The sequence below is a fragment of the Pollicipes pollicipes genome, unplaced genomic scaffold (assembly GCF_011947565.3).
Source record: "Pollicipes pollicipes isolate AB1234 unplaced genomic scaffold, Ppol_2.1 Scaffold_4219;HRSCAF=4965_pilon_pilon_pilon, whole genome shotgun sequence".
Classification (NCBI taxonomy): domain Eukaryota; kingdom Metazoa; phylum Arthropoda; class Thecostraca; order Pollicipedomorpha; family Pollicipedidae; genus Pollicipes; species Pollicipes pollicipes.
Window position 1 is genome coordinate 27,951,513 of NW_023596448.1, and position 24,897 is coordinate 27,976,409.

Here is a 24,897-nt window from a genome sequence, read left to right on the forward strand (position 1 = left end):
AGTAGCGGGACGCTTCAATCATTCGTCTCTCCTCGGCCGCACAGCTCGCCGGCTCCGCACGTCAGCCGGCGTCGGCGCCGCGACGCTGGCGACCCCCGCGGCCGCGCGCCCCCAATAAATAATCGCCAGCCCGCGCCGTCAGCGTGATTGATTCGGCAAGCGGCGGCGGCGGCCCGGCCTGTCGCCTGTCCGCGCCCCGCTGACGCCGCTCCGGCGGCGCCGCCGTCGCCGCCCCGGCCGGCTCTCGCGGGGTACGCCGCGCTCTATCAGCGACGGTATCCGGCCGCCGCCGCCGCTGGACCGCTTATCCAATTGACCGGAGCGGCGGTCAGTTCGCCGGCGCTCGCGTCACCGGCGGCGGCGGCGGCGGCGGTGACGCGAGCCCCTCGGCGGCGGCGGGTCAGGGCGGGCCGGCCTGGCCTCACCTACCCGAGCCGCGGCTCACGTCTGGTTGGACCCGGACGCCGGCGGCCACCACACGGACGGACGGGGGGCGCTCTGCACCACGCGGCGTCACGACTCTCGGCTCGCGTGCGGGCGGCCGCTCCGGGCTGGGCCATCTCTGTCTGTCTGCCTGTCCGTCTATCAGTCAGTCAGTCTGTCTGTCTGTCTTTGTCTGTCTATCTGCCTGCCCGCCTGCCTGCCTGCCTGCCTGCCTGCCTGCCTGCCTGTCTGTCTGTCTGTCTGTCTGTCTGTCTGTCTGTCTGTCTGTCTGTCTGTCTGTCTGTCTGTCTGTCTGTCTGTCTGTCTGTCTGTCTGTCTGTCTGTCTGTCTGTCTGTCTGTCTGTCTGTCTGTCTGTCTGTCTGTCTGTCTGTCTGTCTGTCTGTCCTGCCTGTCTGTCCTGCCTGCCTGCCTGCCTTGCCTGCCTGCCTTGCCCTGCCCTGCCCTGCCCTGCCCTGCCCTGCCCTGCCCTGCCTGCCCTGCCCTGCCCTGCCCTGCCCTGCCCTGCCCTGCCCTGCCCTGCCCTGCCCTGCCCTGCCTTGTCCTTGTCTTGTCTTGCCCTGGGATCTGCCGAGGTGTGCCGGCCCGCATGTGGGTCGGATCCGTCTGGTCGCGGCAGGCGTGCCAGCGTCTTCCTGCAGCTGTCAGTAATTCTCATCGGTGTTGCATGCGTCGGTCGGTGCGCGAATCTGTCTGTATGTGCGCCCATCTGTTTGTCTGTTTGTGTGTCTGTTTGCCTGCGCCGTCTGGGTGCCTGTGTATTTGGCTGTATTTCTGCATGTGTCTGTTGCCTCCTCTGTCTGTCTGTTAGCCTCTTTGTGTCGATCTGTTTCTGTGTCTGCCTGTCTGCCTGTCGGCACAGCTCGGCTGATGGCGGCAGGGGCGCGCCCAGGCTCGGCGCTGAGTCGGCCGGCCGCCCCGCCGCCGGCGCGCGCCGCCGCTCCTCTCTCCCGCTCGCCTCTGCCGGCCGTCTGCGGCCGGCCGCCCGCCGCCGCCGCCGCCGCAGTGGTAGCGCCACGCCACCGGACGGCGCGCGGGCCGTCGCTGCGAGCGCGACCCAGAGATCCGGCTGTGGTGAGCGCCGCTCGCTCCGCGTCTGGTGTGCGTTTGGTGTCGCCGTGTAGCCTGGCACGGCCCTGAGCGTCGCTACGTCCCCCGCGGCCGTGCGGAGCCGGGAGACAGTGGGTTGCGCGAGGCGGGCCGGCGCGGCCTCTCCCGACCGGAGTGCCGCCGGAGTGCCGCCGGAGTGCCGGGCGGATGAGTGGGTGTCTGCCCGGCGCGGCGGCCGGCGACGCCAGCTGACGTGAGGCCATGGTGTTGACCGGCGTGTACAGTGGACACGCCTACTACGGCTCCCGCGTCAACAGCCTGCTGTACATCGTGGTGAGTGGCGCGAGTGTGGGGCACGTTCGAGGAGTGTGCATCGGCTGCGGGGAGCGCGGTCGGCTCGTGACCGGGTCTGAAGAGCGCTGTCGAGTCCGGTCGGATGTGGTCTGGGCTAGGCCGGGCTGGCTCGGCTCGGCTCGGCTCGGCTCGGCTCGGCTCGGCTCGGCTCGGCTCGGCTCGGCTCGGCTCGGCTCGGCTCGGCTCGGCTCGGCTCGGCTCGGCTCGGCTCGGCTCGGCTCGGCTCGGCTCGGCTCGGCTCGGCTCGGCTCGGCTCGGCTCGGCTGGGCTGGGCTGGGCTGGGCTGGGCTGGGCTGGGCTGGGGCTGGGCTGGGCTGGCTGGGCTGGGCTGGGCTGGGCTGGGCTGGGCTGGGCTGGGCTGGGCTGGGCTGGGCTGCGCTGGGCTGGGCTGGGCTGGGCAGGTCCGGTTCGGTCCGAAGCACCACCGCGGCGCCAGCCGTCTGTGGAGCCCGCTTTTGTTCCGTCACGGCCGGCTCCGTTCGGGCTTGGCTCGCAGGCTCACTAGCCGGGTGAGAGCGAGAACAGGCCCTTCCCCGAAACGGCGGAGGGGCGTGTTCACCACTGATGTGCAGCGCTGCTCGCGAAGGCTCTCTGCACGCCAGTGACCCGTAGGTCCGGTATCTCCGCGGTCATCGTCACCGACCGAGGGAGCTGGTCACGAGCCAATTAGACCTGGTGTGTACAGACTGTCCCTCGGATATGTTTACATCCGAAAAGTTTCCGCGGGCGCGGTCGGTGGAGGATCATTATCGTGTCCATTATCGAGCTCTGCCCATAGTCGACGTACAGTGATACGCTCGAAGAAGTCACAGCGTTTCTACACCGTGAGGACCGTGGTCTGTGGGACACCGTCCATTACGCTGTCCGCCCAAGACAGCAGTATATCAGGTTTGTTTGTGTGTGTTACAACAACGGTCTGGAAGCGATTGTCTCTTACACTGTCGGCCTATGGCAGACACGCGTCCCTATTTGGAACCACGTCAGGTTCGGCGTTGTGCGCCGCGCTGTCTGGCCGTCCGCGTCGGTGAGTGGCGGCGCCGTGCGGTGTCCAAGCGGTCTGTCCGGCGCGCTGTCCGGCCGTCTGCATCGGTGAACGGCGGCGCCGGGCGGTGTCCCGAGTGGTCTGTCCGGCGCGCTGTCCGGCCGTCTGCGTCGGTGAACGGCGGCGCCGGCGGTGTCCGAGTGGGCTGTCCGCCCCGCTGTCCGGCCGTCTGCGTCGGTGAACGGCGCCGCCGGGCGGTGTCCGAGTGGGCTGTCCGGCCCTCTGCGTCGGTGAACGGCGGCACCGGGCGGTGTCCGAGTGGGCTGTCCGGCGCTCTGCGTCGGTGAACGGCGGCGCCGGGCGGTGTCCGAATGGGCTGTCCGGCGCTCTGCGTCGGTGAACGGCGGCGCCGGGCGGTGTCGGAGTCGGCTGCCGGCGGCCGTGCCGGAAAACCCTCGGCTTATGCAGATCAGAGTCGGCTTGACGCTCCGGCTGGCAGCTCCGCAGCGATGGTCTGTGGGACGTTCAGGCTGCGCTTCCAACTTATCAGCTGGCAAACGAGACCTATTGTCTCAGCTTTTAATCAAAATCCGCTGTCGGGATTCGATTCCAGGCCGATTTTTTTTAGGAGAGGCAACTGTTTCGCAAGAGGCTAGGAGGAGGGCTAAACCAATTGGAGTGCCGAACCTTATGGTTTTGTGTAATCGTCTTGTTCTGTATTCATTGAAGTGAAGTTAATGGCACGAATCAGTTTTGGTAATTCCAGAACTTTTCTGGAAACGCCCTTCAGCTGGCGATAAAGCAGGGAAAACGTTGGTGAAATATTGCCGTTGTCGTTTATGTCCGCCCACTCGGGAGCCGGCGTCTGACGAAACTTTTACCCGGTTGCGGCCCGCTATTACCCGCCCGAAGTTGGCCCCGACCGTCGTCGACGCCGGGCATTTCCCTCTCGGAATTGGCAACAGGGCCGGTTTCTAACCGGGCGCAGCTCGTGCGGTTACAGCGCCGCCAGACGTGCATCGTGAGGAGGAGTTCATGAACTTCCGGTTCCCGTTACGTCGAATCGAGCCGAAGCCCGTCCGCGAGAAGGAGACATGACGGTGCTTACACGGTACACCGACGGCATGTTCGCATCACTCGGACGTCTGACCGGTGCGCATGTATCGTCCTCCTTGTTGTCTTCGCGTGCGCTGGCAGACAAAGTCGAGTGGTCCCCTTTTGATGCGCGCGGACAGAAGTGAAAGGCACGGTTTGCGCGCCTCTCCCGCTGCACCGAACAGCCTCCGTGGCTCTCGGAGATTGGCGAGCTGGCCAGGCTCGGAGCGTCCTGCCGGCGTGTCTGTGGTGTGAAAGGAAGGAGAATTCCCCGTTTGGGAAACACGCGAGGCCACGCATTATTGCGGCGGACGTGTGGTCTCGACGCTCTGAAGTTATGTTTTTAAGAGCTGCGTGCTACGATGCGCACAGAACCCTTTGAATACAGTGTACGAGATTTAGAGGTTGGCTTCATGCCTTGATAAATCACCCCGGCAACGGAGACCGAACCATAAATAATGCTCCCTGGTGCCAAGGCCAAGCTTTTGAAATAGTTATAGCTAGCGATTATCGTGTTCAGAACCTTCGCCGCTCCGCTCTCAGAAGTCAGGCGCCGGTGGCTTCTCCGGTTATCAGTGGACATGAAAAAGTGGCAGAAGAGCGTCTCATCTTTGATGTAATTTCGACGGTCCTTTCACCGATCGGACATGGTAATCAAAACATTGAACGCAAACACGGACGAACCTTTTTTGGTGCGCCGCTCCGGAGATGCGCGCGCGGCCGGCGCGGCGATGGACATCCGTTCAGACGCGTGCTGCATCGCGCGGGTCATCCCCAGCAGCGTCACCTGAGAGCGCGACCGTTCCGGTGCGTGTCACGTCGCACCGCCGCTCCTCGGGCCGGGCCGCCGCGCAGCGCTGTCGGGCCGATAACGGCCGGCGCGGGGCGGCTCCGCACCACGACGGCCACTAAATACGTAAATAAGTCACAGAAAGCGGCGCGCACGCGGCGCCGCCTAAGCAGCTGCGGCTCAACAGGCCATGTATCACTCGGCGGCGGCGGCGGCGGCCGGCCCACGCTCGCGGTGCGCTGCTGGCTATCGCTCACCGCCGGTCCGTGCTGGCTGGTCGGGCCAGCCTGGCCCGCTGCGACGGCCCGGCGCGGTCACCTGGCCCTCTGAGCGCTCGGTAGTGACGCACGGGGCGACCTGGCCCGCTGCGACGGCCCGGCTCGGTCACCTGGCCCTCTGAGCGCTCTGTAGTGACGCACGAGGCGACCTGGCCCGCTGCGACGGTCCGGCTCGGCGACATAAGTCATCGCTGCGTCAGCCCAGGCTGCCCGCAGCGGGGCCGTCTCAGCGGGCATGAGGCACCGGGCGACCTAGCGCGCCGTAATGGCGGCACCACGGAGTGACCCGGTGCGCGCCGACGACCTGGCGGCTCGCCTGGCGCGCTGTGGCGGCGCTGACCCAGCGGGTGACCTCGTCCGATGTGGCGGTACAACCCCCTCCCCTTCGCTCACCGGGCTGGCCGCGGTGTCGCACCGGTGTGATATGGCCCGCCGGCTGAGGCCGGCCGCACCAGCCTTGTTCGCTTAGGTGGCGCAACTGGTCGACCTGGTCCGACCTAGTGCCCCGTTTGAGTTCCCCATGCCCTTGTGTCGCACTGGCGGTGTCTGGGAACGATGTCGCCTTGTCATGCCGGTGTTGGTCTCTCAGGCTGTGCTGAGGTGCCGGCGGCAGTAACCTGTGGTTGCTCGCCGGTCACGCTGGTTCGCTGACTTATGGTATCCCCGGTGGTTGGATCAGTTGAAAAGGAAGAAATTCGCAAAAAAACCCTTGTTTTTGAGCTTGGGGGTTTTCCTCCCACCCAGACACGGCGAGAACCATTACGGAGACAAAGGCTGGCGCCCCGGCCGGTTTGATTTTCCTTCCCCACGTGTGATAGCCGCTGCTCGACTTTGACTCGAGCCTAATTTGCCTGTTTCCGCCGCCCCGCCGCGGCCACCGAGCCCGGGGCGTGGCAGGAGGCCGCCGAACGCGGCGCCCTCCCTGCCAATGTTTCCACCGCGCCGCACTCGCCGCGTCGCGTATTCAAAACAATGGCGGCGGCGGCACCGGCCGCCAGCCGTAATCGCCGCCCTCCCGCGGCGCCGCTGCGAGCTGTATGTCACGGGCTTCCGCCGCCGGTGCGCGGGGCTCTCCCGGCGCGCCGCCGGCGCCAGCCCGCGGACGAAGCCCGTCAGCGCCGCCGCCGCCGCCGCCGCTGACGGCCGGGCTGACCCGGCGCGGACGGAGCGCGGTGTTTGAGGCTCCGGTCGCCGGCTCCCGGCGATCGATCAGCGGGATCGCTTCTCGGCTGCGGGTGTTGTGATTGGTCCGGATCGGCGTGCTGGGGACGGGATTGGGTGCCAGCCGGACACGCCGGCTCGCCGCCAACACGCGCCCGGTGCGTGGCGCGCGCGGCCGCCGTCACAGGGCGGTGGCTTCGGCCCGTGTCCATGCCGGTCCCTACCCGGACCAGCCCGCTCCCAGCCCGGCCCGGCCCAGCCCGATCCCCAGCCTGGACGCCCGGCTTGGCCCGGTCCCTGCCCGGCCCGGCCCGGTCCCTGCCGCCCGGCCCAGCCCGGCCCAGCCCAGCCCAGCCCAGCCCAGGCCCAGCCCAGCCCAGCCCAGCCCAGCCCAGCCCAGCCCAGCCCAGCCCAGCCCAGCCCAGCCCAGCCCAGCCCAGCCCAGCCCAGCCCAGCCCGGCCCGGCCCTGGCCCGGCCCGGCCCGGCCCGGCCCGGCCGGCCCGGCTTCAGCCCGGCCCTACGCGGTCCCAGCCTGGTCCGGTCCGGCCCGGTCCGGTCCCAGTCCGGCTCGGTCCCAGCCCGGCCCGGCCCGGTCCCTGCCCGGCCTGGTCCCTGCCTGGCTGGCTACCGCATTCCCGTCCGTGTGAGCGTATGCAGAGCGATAGCCGCCCGGCGGCGGCGCCCGCCGACAGATCGCTTTATTGGCGGCGCCGCGTGGAACGTCCGCTGTCGCGCCGGCCGCCGGGCGCCGTTCGTCTGGCGTTCGTGCGGGATCCGTCAAAAGTCTGTTCGGAGTCCGTCGGCAGTTCATCCGTGTGTCGTCCGGACTGTGTCCGGGGTCCGTCTGGAGTCTGTCTGGAGCTGTCGTGTGTCACCGGGCCGCCGCTGCCGATGTCAGGTCCGACGGCGCCGTGCTGCGGTGTCGGCGCTCGCCGTGAGACTGAGCGGGACCGTCAGACGGCGGGGCGAGCTGAAGCCGGTTCGCCGAGCCGGCATGTCCCGGCCGCGCTGCGGCGGCGGCTCGGGGTCGGGAGCTCCGGCGCGGGCCGCTGCCCGGGGACCGCGGCCGGCTCTCAGGTGTCGACCGGCGCCGCGTCTCGCACCACGCTGGTCGGTCCATCAGGCCGTCGGCGACGGCTCGGCGGCCCTGCCCCGAAAATGGAAGCCGGAGGTCGGCCGGCCGGCGCGGTAAATGGATGCCGCGGCTGGGCCGGCCTTGGCGGATGTGTGCGCGGACTGCGGCGCCGGCGCCCGGCGATAGTCGACACGTGTCGCGTGCCCACCACAGATAACTGACAGGTCGCCGCTGACGATCGGGCAAAATGGCTGCCGGCGCGCTGGACGGCGGCGGTGCCGGCGCGGCCGCGTCGCGCCGGCACCGGTGAGAAGTCGGTCGGCCGGCGCCCGGAGGTGGCCGCGTGGATCTGCCGGCCAGCCGGTGGCGGCCGCACGAGGCGCAGCGTCGGAGAATGGGTCGTGCCGCCCGGCGGGATCGTGTCTGGAAAGCCGCCCGGCCGGGCAGATTCCCTCGACGATCGCAGGCCCGTACGGCGGCTCTTTGTGAGAAGACGGCGCCGGTGATCGCGTTTTTACGGCCCGGTCGGCGTTTACTCCTGAGCGGCGCTGATAGCCCTTTCCGCCGTTGTTTTCGCTTGAGGTGAGCTATTGTCCGCGGCCGGGCTGGGAGGCGGCTGTTGCGGACGCGGGGCATCGCCAGCTCCGGTCCGAGTGTTTATAAAGCCGGCCGGAGCGCGGCGACGACACTCCAACCGCGCAGCAGATGAGGTCCATAAACGGAGTCTGGCGGCCGATGAGCATACACAATGCCGTTCTTTGTGTGCTAACTTTATGGCGGAGATAGACTGTCTCCGGTTAGAAAGTTTGTGCGTCCAGCGCATGGGAAATCAGTCGTTACAAGCCTGCCAGTGTTCCTGGTATCGTCAGAGCCGGCCAGACGGGTATTATCTCAGTGGGAAGCACCGGTCTGACAAACACAATGTCGTTTGACCCTCGCAATTTCCTGCGGTAGCATGGCACAGATTTCAACATTTAGCGGAAGTGTTTTCCGGGTGATAACTGTGACCCGTATTGCGTCAGGGACCATCGATGTCTATGGGCCATGTTTGTGACACAGTGAGCAAACCCAAGGCTGCAGCTCTACAATACTGTTCCGACCTCGAGCACACCGATGCTGGGGAGGTATTGGTCGCATGCATGGGTAACTCGATCGACTTGACAGCAGAGACGCGGCTGGCTGAGCTCTTAGGAGGCTCAGCTGTCGAGCAGCGTGGCATGGGTCCCTCTGTGACCCCGCAGGTGTCGCTGTGGGACACCGCAGGTGTCCCTATGTGACCCCGCAGGTGTCGCTGTGTGGCCCCGCGGGTGTCCCTGTGTGACCCCGCAGTTGTCCCTATGTGACCCCGCCGCAGTCCCTCTGTGACCCGCCGCAGTCTCTCTGTGACAGACGCGGGTCACAATAAATGCGCAGGCGCAAATGCGTCCCGCCCTTCCTTGAACACTCATATTCAAACTCAACAGCGATAACCCCCCCCCCCCCCCTCATCGCGAGGCACTCGAGCCTCCGATGTAGGGGAGGGGAGGCATGAAGGGAGAGAGCTCGGAGGGGGCGGGCTGTGCGGCCGCCGCCTCGCCTCGTCGAGCGACGCTCCGCACGTCGCGGTCGGCCACCCGCCTCCCCGCAGCAGCGTCCGGCGACGACCAAAAACGACGCGCGCCGCTAAAAACCGGCACGACCGTCACGTGCTCCATGGCTCGAACTCTCTCTCTGTCTTTCCCTGTCTCTCTGCCGCGGCACAGCCTCCTCGGCGTGTGTCCCGTCTGCGTGTCGTCCTGGTGCTCGCTCTCGCTTTCTTGCTGTCTCGCGGTCTCGCTCGTTGGCTTCGCTACTCTCGCTTTTGGCCCGATTACCCGTCCAGCGACGACTTTTGTCGTCTTTTCTATCGTTTCCACTCCCCTTTGAAGTTTCCTTTTCTTTGGCCCTTTCGGTTTTGTCACGCTCCGATTCCCGCTCCATCTCTGAAAATGTCAAGACAGCACCACGATCGGTGCCTCGTGGATGTAACAGGATGCCAGCTTTGATTGCAGCGCCACTTATGTTTTGTTTTTAGACACATTCCAACATTATATTCACAGTGTAACAAAACGCGTGTTCCGCAGCCTTTTTACAGTATCTGCCTCGACCCATTGCTAGGGTCACATCTCAGTAAAGCTGGTGTTATGACAGGTACTTTCTTAGGGCAATGTTTGTCACACTTTCTTTTTAGAGTGGATAACGATCTTTGCGATGTAATAGCTCGCAGTGCTCCTGGACCGATGTAACCTGCACAGATTGTACAGTGGTGCGTGCGCGATAATCTGTGTATTTCAGTATTTTCCATTTCTGTCTTCAATGATGCATGCAGTGCGTGGTTAAAGTGAAATCTCTACCAAACCAAGCAAATTAGAAACAACAACCGATCTGTCATTGCCGTCGTAGGTCGCTACTGTTATTTCTATATGACAAATGACATTTTACGAAAGACATGGTTTAGTATCTGTTTTAAATTCCTTCACCCATGTAAGGCGTCGCTCACAGCCTCGCCGCTCTTCCTTGTCCGCCGCGAAACCTTGTCTCCAGCACCCGGTGCTTCGATCCTCGCCTTCCGGAAGCGTACAAAACGTCCGGCCGCCTCGGACCGGTCGGGGGGCCCCTCCAGACGGCCTGGCGGGGCAGGGAGGCGGAAGTGGCGCCAGTGCCGTCGCAGCCTGCGTGACGGCGGTCGCCGGGCGGCGGCGGCGGCCTCCGGCGCCGGCGCGTATGCGAAGGCGGCAGCCGGCCGACCGACCGACCTCCGGGCTCCATCAGAGGCGCCGCTCCAAATGACGAGCGATACGATCGCGGCGCGGCCGGCGGCGGCGGCGGCGCCTCGGCGTGGCCCGGCGACGCGGCCGGCGCGTGCTGTGACGGCCGCGGCTCGCCGCACGGGCGCTGGCGCCGGGGCCGGCCGCCGGCCGCAGGCCCGGGTCCGGGTACTGGCGACGGACCGCCGAGCACTTCTCACGGGGCACGGCTCGGTGGTCCGAAATTAGCTGGCGGTGGTTGCCGTTCGTTTGACATTGGCTGGGATTCAAGAGCTTTGTTTGTGGGCAGTCGCTGACCACTCAGTCGCTCGGTCGGGGATCAGCTAATCAATTAAACAAACCAATGGCTGAGTTGTCTTCAACAGATTGCGGGTTGTGGTGCTGAGTCGGCTGTTGAGCAGGCTGACATTTCGGGCTATTGATCCTGTGGACAGCCCTGAACTGAGCAAAGTAGAAATACGATTTCTCGGAAACTTGGAATGATGGGTCGGGAGTTTGACTCCCGGTGTCTGGGAGCATATCTCCGTAACTCGATGGCTAAGTCCAGCCCCGCCCCAGCGGCAGCGCTGTCGCTTTCCCCCTCGATGGCTCCGCAGCCCCGCCCCGGGCGCCAGTCTCAGTCGACCTGCGCCGCCGACCGGCCCCTCGGACGCCGCGACGGATGTCACGCTGCGTTGCTGGGTCTGGCCGTGGTGAGTCGAGCCGAGCCGAGCCGAACCTCCGGCGGCGGCCGACCGCGGGTCGAGACGGCCGCGTGTTCCGGCCCCGGAGGCGGGCTTTGTCGCCACCTGTCGCCGCGGCCGCCAGCCGAGACGGCGCGGCGGGACGGCGCCGGGCCATGCGCCGCCCGCTGGGCAGGCGCGCCGGATAGGGGCCACGCTCGCCGGGGAGATGTGCTGGTTAGATGTGCCGCCCGCTGTCGGGTCGTGGCCGGGTCGGCCGGCGCCGTGGCGCTGAGGTCGCCCAGGTGTGACCGAGTGACGTCCCGGTCAGACCCACGGCCAGGTCAGCCTGACGCCCTCCCTGAACCGCTGACAACAGCCCGCTGACGCCGCTCGTGTGGTGACCTGGCGACGGAAGCGCCCGATAGCCGCGTGCGTCCAGCCACGGATCCGACTGTTCCCGGAGCGACAGGTGGCGCCCTGGCGGCCACCCTCCGACTGCTAGCCGCAGGAGAGCGTGTCGGACGGGATGACGCCGCCCGTTCGGACCCGGCTACCCCGCGGCGTCGACCTGCTGACCTGCTGTACCCTCCGCGGGACGGATGATGACGGGACGGACGGACCGCTCCCCCCCCCCCCTCCTCCCCCTCCCTGCCGTAGCGCGCCCGGGGGCAGCGAGCCGCACCAGCAGTGGCGGACGCATGACGGCGCGCCCGCCAGATCGACCGGCCCCTGGTAACCGGCCCGGCCCGGCGGCGCTCTGTGAGAGTGGGCCGCTGTCGGGGCTGGGCGTGACCTGCCGTCTCCCGCGCTGTTGTTGCCGCCGGAGGAGAGCGGAGAAACGGGCTCCCCGCGGCGGCCCGGCGCGGGTGCCCGCCCCCGATCCGACCCGGACGGGGACGGGGACGCGGCCGACGTGTCACTGGCGGTGGGTTTACGTTCTGTGCTGGGATGCGATACCAAATCTGTGCCAGGCGTCCTTGCCTCGCATGGCGCGCTGTTTTTGAGCACGCGAATGCCGGACGCCGATGCAATGGTGCAGGTGGACCACTTGCACCACGCCTCCGCACGTGATCACCTGTCACTTGTGTGGGACCTTGGGCCGAGTGGACATTCCGCACACGCTTAGTACCTGTGTTTTACCATGTAGTTGGCCGCGTATGGCGACGACGAAGGTAATAGTCGCATGGAACGCGGACAGTTTGTTTTACCTCGGCGACGCTTCCTCAGTGGTTTGTTGCTGTTCTAGCTCGCGTCCAGAAGCTGCATACAAGTGTTGCCGGCCCTATTTCGCTACCAGCTGGACAGATCAGTTAGTTAGCGTCCGTCTCCTGCAATGTTGCAAGATTGCCTCCTGCGGCGCCGTCTGCGATGCAGGGCGGGAAGGGAATGGAATTCAGATGCCATCAACTCCTCTGGAAGACTGTTTCCTCCCTCTCTCCGCGAAGGCCTCCACCCCCCCCCCCCCCCCCCCGCACTCCCCGCCACGGTATCCCATCGCTCATCTGCGTCACGCGTTTGGCTCGTCCGCCACCGGGCGGCGACGGCCGGCACCGCGCTGCTTCGGCCGTCCGACAACAGATGGCAGCAGCCTGTGCCGCGAGCGGCGGCGGCCGGCGCCCGCTCGCTGCGCGCCGCGCCGCCGCCGTGCAGTGTACTGAGCGGGGTTACGTGTCGGCGGTGTGCTGCCCATGCCGAGTCTTGTATGGCGGGACGCCGCGCCCGCCGCGCGCCGGACTGGGACGACCTGATCGGGCGATCCCGATCGATCCGATCGGACGATTGCGACCGGGGCTCTGTCGCGGGTCGTGCCGCCCAGGTCGACGGCGCGGAAGTGGCGCGGGCGGCGTCGCCAGTCCAGGGACGCGCGGCCGGCCGGGTCGCGCGCCGGGGATCAGTAGCCGGATGACGTGATGCGCCGCCGCCGGCGACGCCGGGGCGATGCCATGGCGGTGACGTCAGCGGGGGTCAGGCGGCGGGCGCCGCGCCGCCGCCGGATCGCGACAGGCGCGCTGGGGACGAGTGGTTGGGTGTGACGACTGCGGCCGGGGGGGGGGGGGGGGGGTCGGCGCTGTGCGGTAGTCGGCGCCGACGCCGATTGCTCACCAGACGTCGACGAGGTGCCGTTTGTCGCCGTCAGCGTAGTTAAGCGTCAGCGGCGTGCGTTAACAGCGAGTGCTGATCCCCGATGGCGCCGAGATTAGATCGGAGTCTGCTGTTGAGCTCAGCGCCGACCTTTGTCGCCGCGTGACGTGACGTGACGTGACGCACGCTTGTCAGGCTGGTCATCGTCCATGGCTGAAGTGGGTGATTCACGGGGAGACGATGCCGGCCACACTGCGCGTGTCTGAACGCTCTTGCCCGCTGCGACCGCTCCGCCGCCGTGACTGCTGCGGCGCGTTTGACATGGCTCAAGGAGTAGGACACAGACGGCGCGGCCTCGCAGCCATCGCGCTGTACTGACACGCGCATGCGGGGCTGACGGGGCCGCGCGTTGCACAACAATTGACGGCTGGGGCGGCGCGGGGCCAGACGTTCGCGTGCGGTTTGGCGGGTTTTTGCCGCGCCCGAGGCGCGCCGCCCCGATGATGGACAGTTCATGAGATCAGTCGTGGCGCTGCTCCGGCGTCGACCGCCGCGCTGATGGAGCCGAAGGCCGTCCGAAGGGATTACCTAACGGGCGCCAAGGTCATGGGAGCGAAAAACCGTGGACGGAGCTAAAACAGGCGGCGCTCTGCCTCGGCACCGGCCTGCTTCGTTTAATGGTCGGGCGTGCTCGCCGTGTGCAGCGCGGCACGACGGCCGCGCTCGGCCTCGGTGCAGCCGAGTCAGCTCACGGATGTATATGTCTGGCGCCCGGCCGGCCACTGCAGCTTTTTGGTGCATGCTGTCGGTGCTGTTGCTATCTCGCGGCCCTGTGCGGGTGCGGGAGGCGCTCGCGGCGTGATGTCCGCGCGCCATGCCCCGTCTGCCCGAGCCGAGACCGCGTCAATCCGGAGATCGGAGATCTGTTCGGAGACCGGCCCTGCCTGCGCCCGGAAAGGTTGTGGGCGGGGTGCGTTCGTCTTCGGCGTGACCCTCCGTGAATACGTACGTGCTTTTGCGTGTCGGTTATTTGCGGACTGCATGAACGGGTGCACTCACTCGGGAGGCGGCAGTCGCCGCACGGTAGTGGCCAGTCTCCGCGGCCCGTCTGTCCCCTGCAGGTGACCCCGGTGCTCCGGTCGTCAGCCCGCGCGCCATTCTCCATGGCGGCCGTCACCAGGCCTTCCCGCGTCTGATCGGTGGCCAGGTGGCGTCTGATCGGTGGCGTCACCAGGCCTTCCTTCGTCCGCGTCTGATCGGTGGCCGGCGCGGCGCGGCGCGGCGCTGTCCGGCTTGCCGGACTGAGCGCGGTCGTGGCAGACAGGCACCGGCACCCCGCCGCTGTCGGCGCGCGCCGCCGCCCGGCCGGCCCACAGGCACCGATAGCAGTACCAGCGGCCGGTGCTTGCGAGCGCTGGGGTGGTGCTGTCGGCGCGCTCGTTACTGCCGGGAATGCCGCCGGCGTCCACGCGGGAGGACTCATCCGGCCGGGCGAACCCTCTGATTCCTCAGTGCGTGGTACTGTGAGCCGATCGTCGTGCCACATGTCCAGGTCACAGTTATCACATCTATATATATATATATATATATATATATATATATATATATATATATATATTTATTTATCCCTCCGTCTCTACCGAAATCCCGGAACACAGATGGCTTCTCACTCGCAACAGACGGCACATGACCGCTTTCCGGAGCGCCGTTCTCACGGAGCGGCGCGCCCCGTCCCCTGCACCTGCTGCACACTAACGAGCCCCCCTCCCCCGCCTCGCACTGCATGCACTTCCTGCCGGCCGGCGCGGCGGCCGCCTGTCTCGGCCGAGCGGCGCCGGACGCCGTGCCGCCCCCGGTCAGGGAGAACGCCGGCCGCGTCCGCCGCGCGCGGCGCCGGTGCAACGCACGTTCTGAGCGGCTGGCGCGGCGTTGCACGCGGTCGTCACCGCCGCCGCCGACACGCGTCATTTGCGACCGGTGCGGCGGTGCGCGACGCGCATGAACGGCACATGGCCGATGGCGGCGGCGCTTCTCTGATGGGGTCCGCGCCGCTATGTTGTGCGCGTATGCTCTGCCCTGCCCTGCCCTTCCCTTCCCTGCCCTGCCCTGCCCTGCCCTGCCCTACCATGCCCTGCTCTACCATGCCCTGCCCTACCATGCCTTGCCTTGCATTTCCTTGCCTTGCCCTGCCCAACCCGGTCATGCCTGGTCATGCCCTGCTCTGCCCTGCCCTGCCCTGCCCTGCCCTGCCCTGTCCTTCCATGCCTGTCCACCCCCGCTTTCCTGCCGGCCCTGCCCTGCTCGCCCATCTCCTGGTTTCCTACCCTTCCTTTCCTGCCTTGTTCTGTCCTGCCTTGCCGTGCCGTGCCGTGCCATGCCATGCCCCGCTCCGCCCTGCTCCGCTCGTCTCTGTTCTGTTCTGCTCTGTCCTGCTTTGTTCCTCCTCTGAGACGGTCACCGCCGCTGTGAGAGCGGACGTCCGGCCGGGCAGCAGCAGCCCGCGGCGGCGGCACCGCCAGAAAAAGCCAGCCGCGTGGGAGCGCCGCCGCCGCCGATCAGACGCGGCGCCGGCAGACGGCTCCCGCCCGCCCGGCCGCCAGACGCAGAAAGTCTTCCCGCCGGGCGGTCGTACGAATCGCGCCGGACGAAATCGGCCCCGGTGGGCGTAAATGGCGTGGCCACTGGTGATTATTGGATTCGGAAATGATGTGATGCGAGAAACTGCGGTGAAATTGACTTGTTTATGGGTCCGCGCGTTTACGCGGCGGGAACGAGGATAAACGTCGTCGAAATTGGCTTATGCGACAGCCATGTGGTTGTGTGACTGGCAATTTGTCGGTGCTTTTATCCCTAAATTTGCATCTTGTACAGGCCGTAACTGGGTCAGCTGGCCGCTGCGGTGTCCGTGTTATCCTACCGCGGCGCTCCCTCGCTGCCTGGGCGCGTACGTGCTCCCGGTGATACCGTCGTGTCCTCGAATGCAGTCCCGGGGAGACTTCGACTCGACGTGGAGGGGATCGTGCGAGGGGGTAGCACCATCGCCGCTGGCACCACGGCGCTCGGACGCACTGTTTCCTCAACCCGCCATCGCCCGGCGAGGTCAGACGCGAACACGTTTCCGCTGAGCAGCTGTTGCCGGGCGCACAGGACACCGCGGCGCAGTCGTGCCGGGTTTGGGCGGGGACCGGCCGTTTTCGCTCGGGCGTGCGTGTCGGCGCCTGGCTGGCGGCGGTCCCGCCGGCAGTGCCGCCGCGCGCTCACGAGCGTGATGTCGGCGCCATGTCCGTACCCGCCGAACCCGCGCCCGTCGAATCCGTGCCCCGCCGCACCCGAACCCGGCGAACTGGCGCGCCGCGGACCGCCGTGCGCTGGCGGCGGTGCCGCCGGCCGCGCGATACGCGATCCGTGCGGACGATCGTGTGACGCGGTCGTGAGCGAGTGGCGGTGGTGGCGGTGGCGGTGGCGTCCTTCGCGTGCCGGCCGGCCTTGGACGTGTCGGTGGGTGTCGCCTGGAGGGGCTGCAGGGACGCCGGTGGTGGCTCGTGTCGCTCCGTGGCGGCGCGGGGCTCGAGTCCGCGCGCTTGGAGTGGGTGCGCCACGCTGTGTCGCACAGTTGCCGGACGGTGACGGGATGTGGCGCGGATGTGACGGATGTGACGCACTGAGCCGGGTAGCGCCTTCGCGTCCCGCAGACACTCACGGCTCGCCCCCCCCCCCCCCCCCCCTGCCGGCCGATGTCCCGGCCCGCTGTCAGCGCGCGGGGTGCAGCTCATGTCCGGGATGGCGGAGCGCTGCTGGCGACCGCGGGCCGGTCGTCAGAAGCGGCCGGTCACTGGTGCGAGAAGTCCCGGCAGGTCACGCTCCATGAGATTCCAGTTTCTACTCACCGGTGTGGGACGCTGAGGTCCGTTTGCGTGGTGTTGATGTGCGACCGTCTTACCTACCATCACCCGGCCGGTCGCGGGAGGATGAGCCACTTCATGACCTCCGCCGGCCAATCCGCCTGCCCTGTCCATCGTTTCTCACCCGTCCCACCCCCCCCCCCCCCCCCTGCGATAGACGGTACGCCGCCGATTACTGCCCCCCGCCCCCGGGCGGATAAGAGGGGGAGGGCGGCGCTAGCGCGCGCGTGGACCGCTTCGCCCGGAGAAAGCACGCCCACCGCAGCGGCAGCGGCGGCGGCGGCGGCGCGCCACAGCGCACGCGGCGGGACGCGGCGGCGGACGTGCTCGCATCGCTCAGGTCACACCGCGCGCCGCGGCCGTGTCATCCGGTCCGGCCGGCCAGCGTCGCGGGGCGGGCGCTGCGCGTCCATGCGCGTCGCGCCCTGAGTGGCGGCGGCGGCGGCGGCGGCGGTCAGTGCGGCGGCCGGCGCCGGACCGGTCGGCGGTGCTGCGGCAGGCGGGCGGCAGCACGCGTGCCCGGCGTGCGGTTGGCAGTGTCTGCGGCGGCCAGCCAGCCAGCCATGCTGCCCGAAGGTCCGACGGCCGACGGCCCGCTCAGTGGCCTGCCGGCGCCCCAGTTCAGCATGCTGACGCTGGCGGCTCTGATGCGACCCGGACTGATCCGCCGGCTCAGCAGCGTCAGCTCAGCCAAGGTAACGCCGCGGCGCAGACCGCGCGCCGAGGTGGTCCGCGCCCGGCCAGGGTCTGGCGATGTTCGATCCGAGCTGAGCAGGCTTAGCTCCTCGGATCTTGGATTGTGTCCGACTCCGCCCGTGCTCTGCGCAGACCTGGTCCCGCCTCAGTCCTGTCCACGGCCTGCCTGTGCTCTCATTGGACACTGCCCGTCCTGCCCAGACGGCGTCCGGCTACCCGAGCTCCAGCCCGTCCGGCTGCCCGAGTCCCTGCCCGTCTGGCCGTGCCCTGACTCTGCCCGGAGCCAGCCCTGCTCGACTGCCCTCGCTCTGTGGCGGTGTCCGCCCCGGCCGGGGCCGGCTGCACCTGTTGAAGCTGCCGGTCCGGCTGTCGGCCGGCCGGCCGCCGGAATGCCGTCGCTCCGGCCCGGCCGGGAGCCGCCCTTGGCGTTCGCGTCACTCGCCGTCACGTCGCGTGACGGTGGCGCGCGAGCAGTCCCGCCCCGTGTGACCGCGGGCGGAGGGCGCCTCGGTGTGAGCCACCGAGAGTGCCCCGGTGTGAGCTGCCGGCGCCGCGTCGGACGCGTGGGTGGTCTCCCTCCCGGCCGGCCTGAGCACGTGCCGGTGCCTCTGTCGCGCCGTATGGCCGCCTGTCGATCCTTTCACCCATGGGTGTTTTGTGAGCGTGGCCGACTGTTACGCCGTCTTTCGCGGAAAGAGCAGCGGACGCCACCAGCCCGCCGTCCCACGCGACGCCGCACTCACAATCGCGTATCGACGCCGAGCCCATAGTATCCCACCGCACCGAGCCCGACGCGCCGCGTACGTGGCACGACGCTCGGCGGGCCCGTGTAACCCAACTCCCGACGGTCACGGCATGTCGTGCCGGCGGCGCGGCCGGCGGGCGCCAGCGGCGGCCTTCCCGGCGGCGGCCGCCCGCGCCCCACCCCGCCGGTGACGGCGGCGCCCGCGGTTTCATTGCACCGGCCGCGCTCGCCGCCGCGCTCGGCTTCGTGCCGTTATGTAACTGGACGGGGCGTGCGGTCGGCGGCCGGCCGGCAGCAGGTCGGTCAGCGGTGTTCATAGCACCGGCCGTGCCGAGGGCGGTCGGTGGACGCCGGCCGCCGGTCGCAGGGCCGCCGGCCGGGGGCGGGCCGGTCCGCGCGCCCGGAGGCGCTGTCCCACCTCCCGCCTCGCCGCGGGATTGATGTGGCAGGTCTGCTCCGGTCGGCCGCCGCGCTTCGACCGACCCCGTGACTTGGTCACCCTCCCCCCCCCCCTGTTCTACCTCCGTGGCTGCGTGGCACGGGAGGACGCGTGACGCCGCACTCCTGGTGCGTCCGTGTGCTGTGTGGCGGTACACGTCCTCCGCCGCAGTGCGATCCCCGTCGGACGGCGTCGCGTGGACACGCCGGCCTCGCCCCCGGCGGTGCCACCTCCACGGGAGCACGCCATCCTCTGCCCGGCGCTGTCGTCTTTTGCCGTCGGGCTGCGCGTGCCGTGCCGTGCCGTGCCGTGCCGTGCCGTGCCGTGCCGTGCCGTGCCGTGCCGTGCCGTGCCGTGCCGTGCCGTGCCGTGCCGTGCCGTGCCGTGCCGTGCCGTGCCGTGCCGTGCCGTGCCGTGCCGTGCCGTGCCGTGCCGTGCCGTGCCGTGCCGTGCCGTGAAGTGCCGTGCCGTGCCGTGCTGTGCCGTGCCGTGCCGTGCCGTGCCGTGCCGTGCCGTGCCGTGCTGTGCCGTGCTGTGCCTTGCCGTGCCGGCCGGCGGCCGGCGTCGCTGGTCCGTGCCGTAGCCGTTATCTCCGGGAGAGGCGTGCAGAGCGGCGACTACATAGGCGTGTCCGGGCCGGCAGGGGGCCGCCACCGCCTGCCAGTCTGGCGCCGGCTCGCTAACGGGCGCGGCTCGTCACACGACGCCGGCGGCCGCACGAGACGGGGACGCTGTCAGCTGACGCTCTGACAGCTGACAGCGCTCACTCGTGTAACTCAACTCCCGACGGTCACGGGCGCTGGTGGCAGGCGATCACACAAGAGGCTCGTGGCGAGTAGTAGAAGCTCGTGTCGAGCATTAGGAGTTCGTGTCGAGTATAAGAAACTTGTGGAGAGTAGTAGAAGGTTGTGGTGAGCGGTGGAAGCTCACGGAGAATAGGTTCAGGGAACGCTCCGGGCGGCGGGTGGGTTCGACGTTTAAGTAGGCAATGTCGCCGGATGGTTCCTCGGTTGCCGTTTTCATTGCACGAGCTGCCTCTGAAAGACGCTGCTGGTGGACCCGTGACCTTCCTGATGACGCCTTCGATCTGGACTGCGATGCTATTTTGTCAGGAATGCAGCCGTTGAGATGATCCGGCCGATTTCCTTAGTAATGGAGATTGATTCCTTGAACTGGTGTTTTTCTCGCGCGTTTTCGAGACTTAGTCGGCATTACAGGCCGGCGCCTGGGATTCTGGCCTTTGCTAGACGTTCTGGAGCGGGCCGCCGCTGCGATCTCGCCGATGCGTGCCACTGACGGCACCGGTTTGACCCGCCCTGTCGGATGGCCTGCGGTGCCGGCCAGCGCTCTCGGCTGGTGGTCCTGACGCCTGACAACGGGAGGACGGACGAACAAAACCCCGTCTGGACGGGTGACGCTCGTGCCGAACACGAGAGTGACGATTGTTCAGCATTCGACACGATCGGCGTGCAGATATTGGTGGCGATGGTGGCGATTTGGTGTAATTGTTCATCGCCACCCCTCGCATGTGTAACGGGGTTTTGCTTTTGGGTTTGGGAACTGGATGATGTACTTGATTTGGTATTGTCGACCAGATGAGTGCAAGGGCACTGTCGTGTCGACCGCTGCATGTTTTAGACCAACCGTATTGCATGTGGTGTAAAGAATGTCGTCTTGGGGTTATCTGGTTTAGAACATGTTGAGGTACATAGACAGCAAATCGGAATGTGACCTTCAGTTTGCTATGCACCGTCCACTGAGATAAAGTGCTGACTCACTTTGTGCAATCAGCAGCCTTGCCAGCTGTCCCCCATAACCCATAACCCATATTGCCTTGGCCGCCATAGCGGGTGAGGTCGGCGCGGGCGTTCATTGGCCGGTTTCGGCGAGCGACAGCGCCAGACGCCGGCGTTGGACACGGCGCGCCGCCTGAGTCCCCGCCACTTTGCGAGCGCGTTGTTTATCGGTTTCCGGTGGGCGCGCGACAGAATGAACGGTATGAAGTAATTGCCCGTTTTGCGCGTGGCTTGTCGCAAACGGAGCTTGGAGAGGCTGGGATCCGGGGTGCTGAGACTGGTGCCATGGAATCTGGGCCGAGTGTGGGCTGAGGCTGAGGATGAAGCTGAGGCTGAGGCTGAGGCTGAGATGAGGCTGAGGCTGAGGCTGAGGCTGAGGCTGAGGCTGTGGCTGTGGCTGTGGCTGTGGCTAAGGCTGAGGCTGAGGCTGAGGCTGAGGCTGAGGCTGAGACTGAAGTTGAGGTTGAAGCTGAAGCTGAGACTGAAGCTGAGGCTGAGGCTGAGGCTGAGGCTGAGGCTGAGGCTGAGGCTGAGGCTGAGGCTGTGGCTGAGGCTGAGGCTGAGGCTGAGGCTGAGGCTGAGGCTGACCGGCCCGTGTTGTTACATGCAAGTGGTGAGGAAGCGTCGGCGCTCCGCCTAAGCCGTGCTCTCCCTCCACCGGGCTCCGCCGCTGCCGCCGCCCGACTGACGGGCGGCCAGTGTCCGGCCGTGCCCGCCCCGGGCGTCACTTGCGGGCCGCTTTGTCGGCGGCTGCCGCGGGCTGCTGCTGCGCGGGTGCACTGGATGACGGCTTGAGCCCAGCTGGCCGCTGCTCGGTGGCCGCGGTCAGATTGCACGCACGACTGCGCAGTCGGTGCTCACAAGGTTCGGGGATTGCTGAAGTAATTTGGGGTCGAGATCTGATCGATCGAGAGCTCTTCTTCAGCCGGTGGGCGCTGACGCGTACATACCCATCCCGTGGCGTAAGTAATGCGGGATTTAGATGTGATTGGGTGAGACCTGCTGATCTGCTGCGTGCCGGTCCGGTGCCCCCCGCCCGGCTGGCGCCTCCGTTGATGACCTCCGGGTTTGTCCAGGTGTCGGCGCTGCGGCCGGTTTTGTGACCCCGTTGCGACGCCCCCGCGCCCGGTCCCCCATCAGAGCGAAAGCGGGCACGCCCTCCGCATCTGGCGCCAAGCGCGCGCCGTAAGGGCAGCTTAGGCGCGAACGGTGTGCGCTGGAATGCCACGAGCACCGGGGCCGTGCAGACCATGGTCACCGGTGTCGGGCAGGGCGACCTGCGCCGTGGTTCTGGCGCGTTCCGTTCGCAGAATGTCGTCACGGGCTGATGTTTACCATCAGCGGAAATGGCTCACGTAATGGCGAACATTCGCCCTGTCCGTTCATGAATTTCGCTAAGGCCGGTTTATGTGCGCTTATGTAAGACAGCCGCCTTGACGCGGTTTGACATCATGGTCGCGTGCGCTTTTCGGCGGTTTGCAGCGACGTCACCTTGGCATGGCGAATTCGTGGAAAGCGATGCAGCGGCTCGGCAAGATTAATCCTCCTCATCTGACCTTTGCTTCACATTGTGAACAACAGGCACGGTGTCTGTGGTGTGAGAATGGCTCGTACATGGTTTGTGCGACCCTTGATGTGGTAGTTTCGTGCTCATAGGCATTACGGCATCATTCGTGACGGCGGAGTATCACGTGTGTATCACGTGACGGCCAGAGTATCACAACAGGTGAAGCGCACGTGTGCGGCCGCAGCAAGCGCAGGGCCGTGTGCCGCTTGCGGATATGTCCTATCACGTGTGATACATTATCCATCGCGGGAGGCGCGTTGGGAGGCGGCCCAGTACCCATCGCGCGTTAACCACTGCACGTCTGGGAAGCCAGAGGTGCGGGGTTCGATTCCCCGCGGTTTGCCCGCCCCTTCCTGCCAGGAGTGAGAGGCAGGCGACGCCATATGGCCCTCAGCAGCTGAGTGCGTCGTACAGCCGCAATGACACACACCATCGCGGGAGGCAAGCGGAGACGATTACGTGCTCGATTGTGACAGGTGAGAAACACGGCCGTCGTACCCAACACTCGTGATACCCGCTGCAACCCAACCAATGGCCGTCCCAGTCATGGCGGTTATGTCATTGACCACCGGTTTGTCATTTCTGGTGAGGACATGATCGAGGTTCTCGTTGCCTCAAAAAGGCGCAATATTATGGCCGAATGTGCACCAATTCCGGTTAGGATATCATCCCGCTGGTTTGTTGATGTCAAGGCTTCATTTGACAAACTGGTTGTGGCATTGGAGCAGGCGTTGAACCCTCCAGAACGATTTCCAGTCAAGAACGTAAATCGAGTCACGGTGCTGGCACGCCGTGGTTCTTCCACAACGGCGTCTACCATCAGTAACCCGGCCCGTCATCTCTAAGAGATGTAATAGGTATGCCACGAGCTAAAACGTCTAACAGCGTCAATAATGATAATAACCAGTTCACAAAATAGTTATGCCACGAGTGACCTCAGAAATGTCTAGCAACGTCGCGCGGCCCTTCGCTCGTGCCACACATGCGCCCGGGGCTATCCATCAAAACCCCGGCTCGGGTTGCCGCCGCCGTTTCGAGTTGCTCGTGACCTCACTGGGACTGAGTGGAATGGTACCGGAAGCGACACCCGGTCATCGTGACCGATCGGCCGTGGTCCGTTTCGAGTTGCTCGTGACGTCACTGGAACTGAGTATAATGGTACCGGCCGCGACACCCGGTCGTCGTAACCGATCGGCCGTGGTCCGGGTCCGGACGGCAGGGGCGTGTGCAGGACGCCGATGTGTATAACTCCAGCGGCAGGGGCGTGCACAGAACACCGGCGTGCAGAAGTCAGCAGTTAGGGGCGACTGGAGCTACAGCGCGAAATCCGGCACACTTTCCTGCAGCTTTCGATGGACTGTCATTCACCCGTTCAGTAAACTGCGCATGGCTTTCACCGCTACGGGGCTGGTGCCTCGCCCCCCCCCCCCTCCCCCGCCACCTGTGACATCTCACTCTCGCGTCCCCCGAACGGACCGGGGTCGCCGGCGCGCGGAAGCCAGCCAGCTGGCCGGGCCGCGCGGCGCCCGTGTGCGTGTCCGGCCGGCGCCGGGGCTTACCGTAACCGGTGCGCCGCGGCGAGCGCTGACCCGGCAGCCGGGTAAGCCGCACAAGCCGGGAAGCGGTCACGCCAGGCGGGGTTCACATGTCACGCGGCGCGCACGGTAAGCGGGGGGAGGGGCGAGGCTCCCCGCAGCACGGCAGCTCTGGGCCGGTGGAGACGGCGTGTGCTGCGCGATTGGCGTAGGCGCGGGTCGCCTCCGACTCGCGCTGAAGTCCAGTGGTGATGCCCAAATGTGCGCCAGCTGTTTGGCGCCGACAGCTGAGCCGCCGCCTCGGACATCATCGGGCAGCTGTGCTCTCGGCGACTTCAAAGCGCAGCGTGCCGCCAGGACGTGCTGTACGCGGTGCGCCGTGGCGGCCAGACCGCTCCACATCGACTGGCCGCCCTTCTGGCGGTCGTTGTTCGGCGGTGAAGCTGGCGGCCGCCGGGTGCGTCGCGGCTAAACGGGCAGTCCGGGCGGCGGGGGAGCGCCGGCCGGAGCCGCCGGTTGTCCGCTGTGTGACGCCCGGCCGGGCTGTAGAAGAGGCAGCGACGACGGCGGCACAGCTGTGACGCCGCCGAAGGGGGGGGGGGGGAGCTGGCTAGCGCCGCGGCCCCGCCTGGGGCGTGGATGAACGCCGCAGATTTGCTTGGCCGAAGTCTGAGCCGGTCTCATCCGCTTTTGGGTGTCGGCATCTCGACGCGGTGGAGGAGCGGACGCTCCATCATTGTCGGCATCCACGGGCCGTGCCGTTGGGCTGCGCCGTTGTCCCGGCCGTGTGGTGCGCGTGCGGCCGGCCGGTGCCGAGTCTTCCCCGATCGGTCGACGCCAAGTGGACAGTGTCAGCGTCGAGCCCCTGCTATGCGCTCGCTCCGCATAGACGCCGCCGGTCCTGGCTACTCCCCGTTATCCCTGGTCTGTGCCTTCCCCGGTCCATGCCTTCCCCGGTCTATGCCGTTCCAGGTCCATAGCGCCCCTGGTCTGTGCCTTCCCCGGTCCATGCCGTTCCAGGTCCATTGCGCTCTGGTCCATGCCTTCCCCGGTCCATGCCTTCCCGGTTCGTTTCCGACCCCGGTCCGTGTCGTGTCCAGCTGGTCGTGCGCGCCTGGGGCGTCGGCCGGTCTCGGTGGGCCGGCGCCGACGCCATCCTTCCGGCGTCCGTGGGAGAGGCGCCTGTGCGCCGTATGGCCGCCGCCGCCGCCGCCGCCGCGCCTCACACGCAGTCGGCACCGGCCGGCCGATGGTGATTAATTCGCGCCGCCAGCCGGCCGGCCGTCGCCTGCATTGGCCGCCCGCCGCCGCGCCGGCTGCGGCAGGCGGTCCGCGCCGAGTCCGCCGCCCTCTGGCTCCACAGGTGGAGCTGGTCCAAATGACGGCGGGCTGATTAGAGCGGCTGATCGGTTCGTTCCGTTCTATCGCGCAGTCGCCGTGGTGGAGTGAGTGAAGC

General features: G+C 67.0%; 1 protein-coding gene across 1 annotated transcript in view; it reads left to right on the top strand.

Moving 5' to 3' along the window:
* The first annotated feature begins 1,460 nt into the window (after positions 1–1,460).
* The window catches only part of LOC119095112 (serine/threonine-protein kinase N2), a 129,428-nt gene continuing 105,991 nt past the window's right edge, over positions 1,461–24,897 (top strand). Inside the window, exon 1 of the mRNA XM_037217999.1 lies at positions 1,461–1,825. Within this exon, the coding sequence (XP_037073894.1) occupies positions 1,754–1,825 (72 nt within the window). The 5' untranslated portion in view covers positions 1,461–1,753. The remainder of the gene's footprint in view (positions 1,826–24,897) is intronic.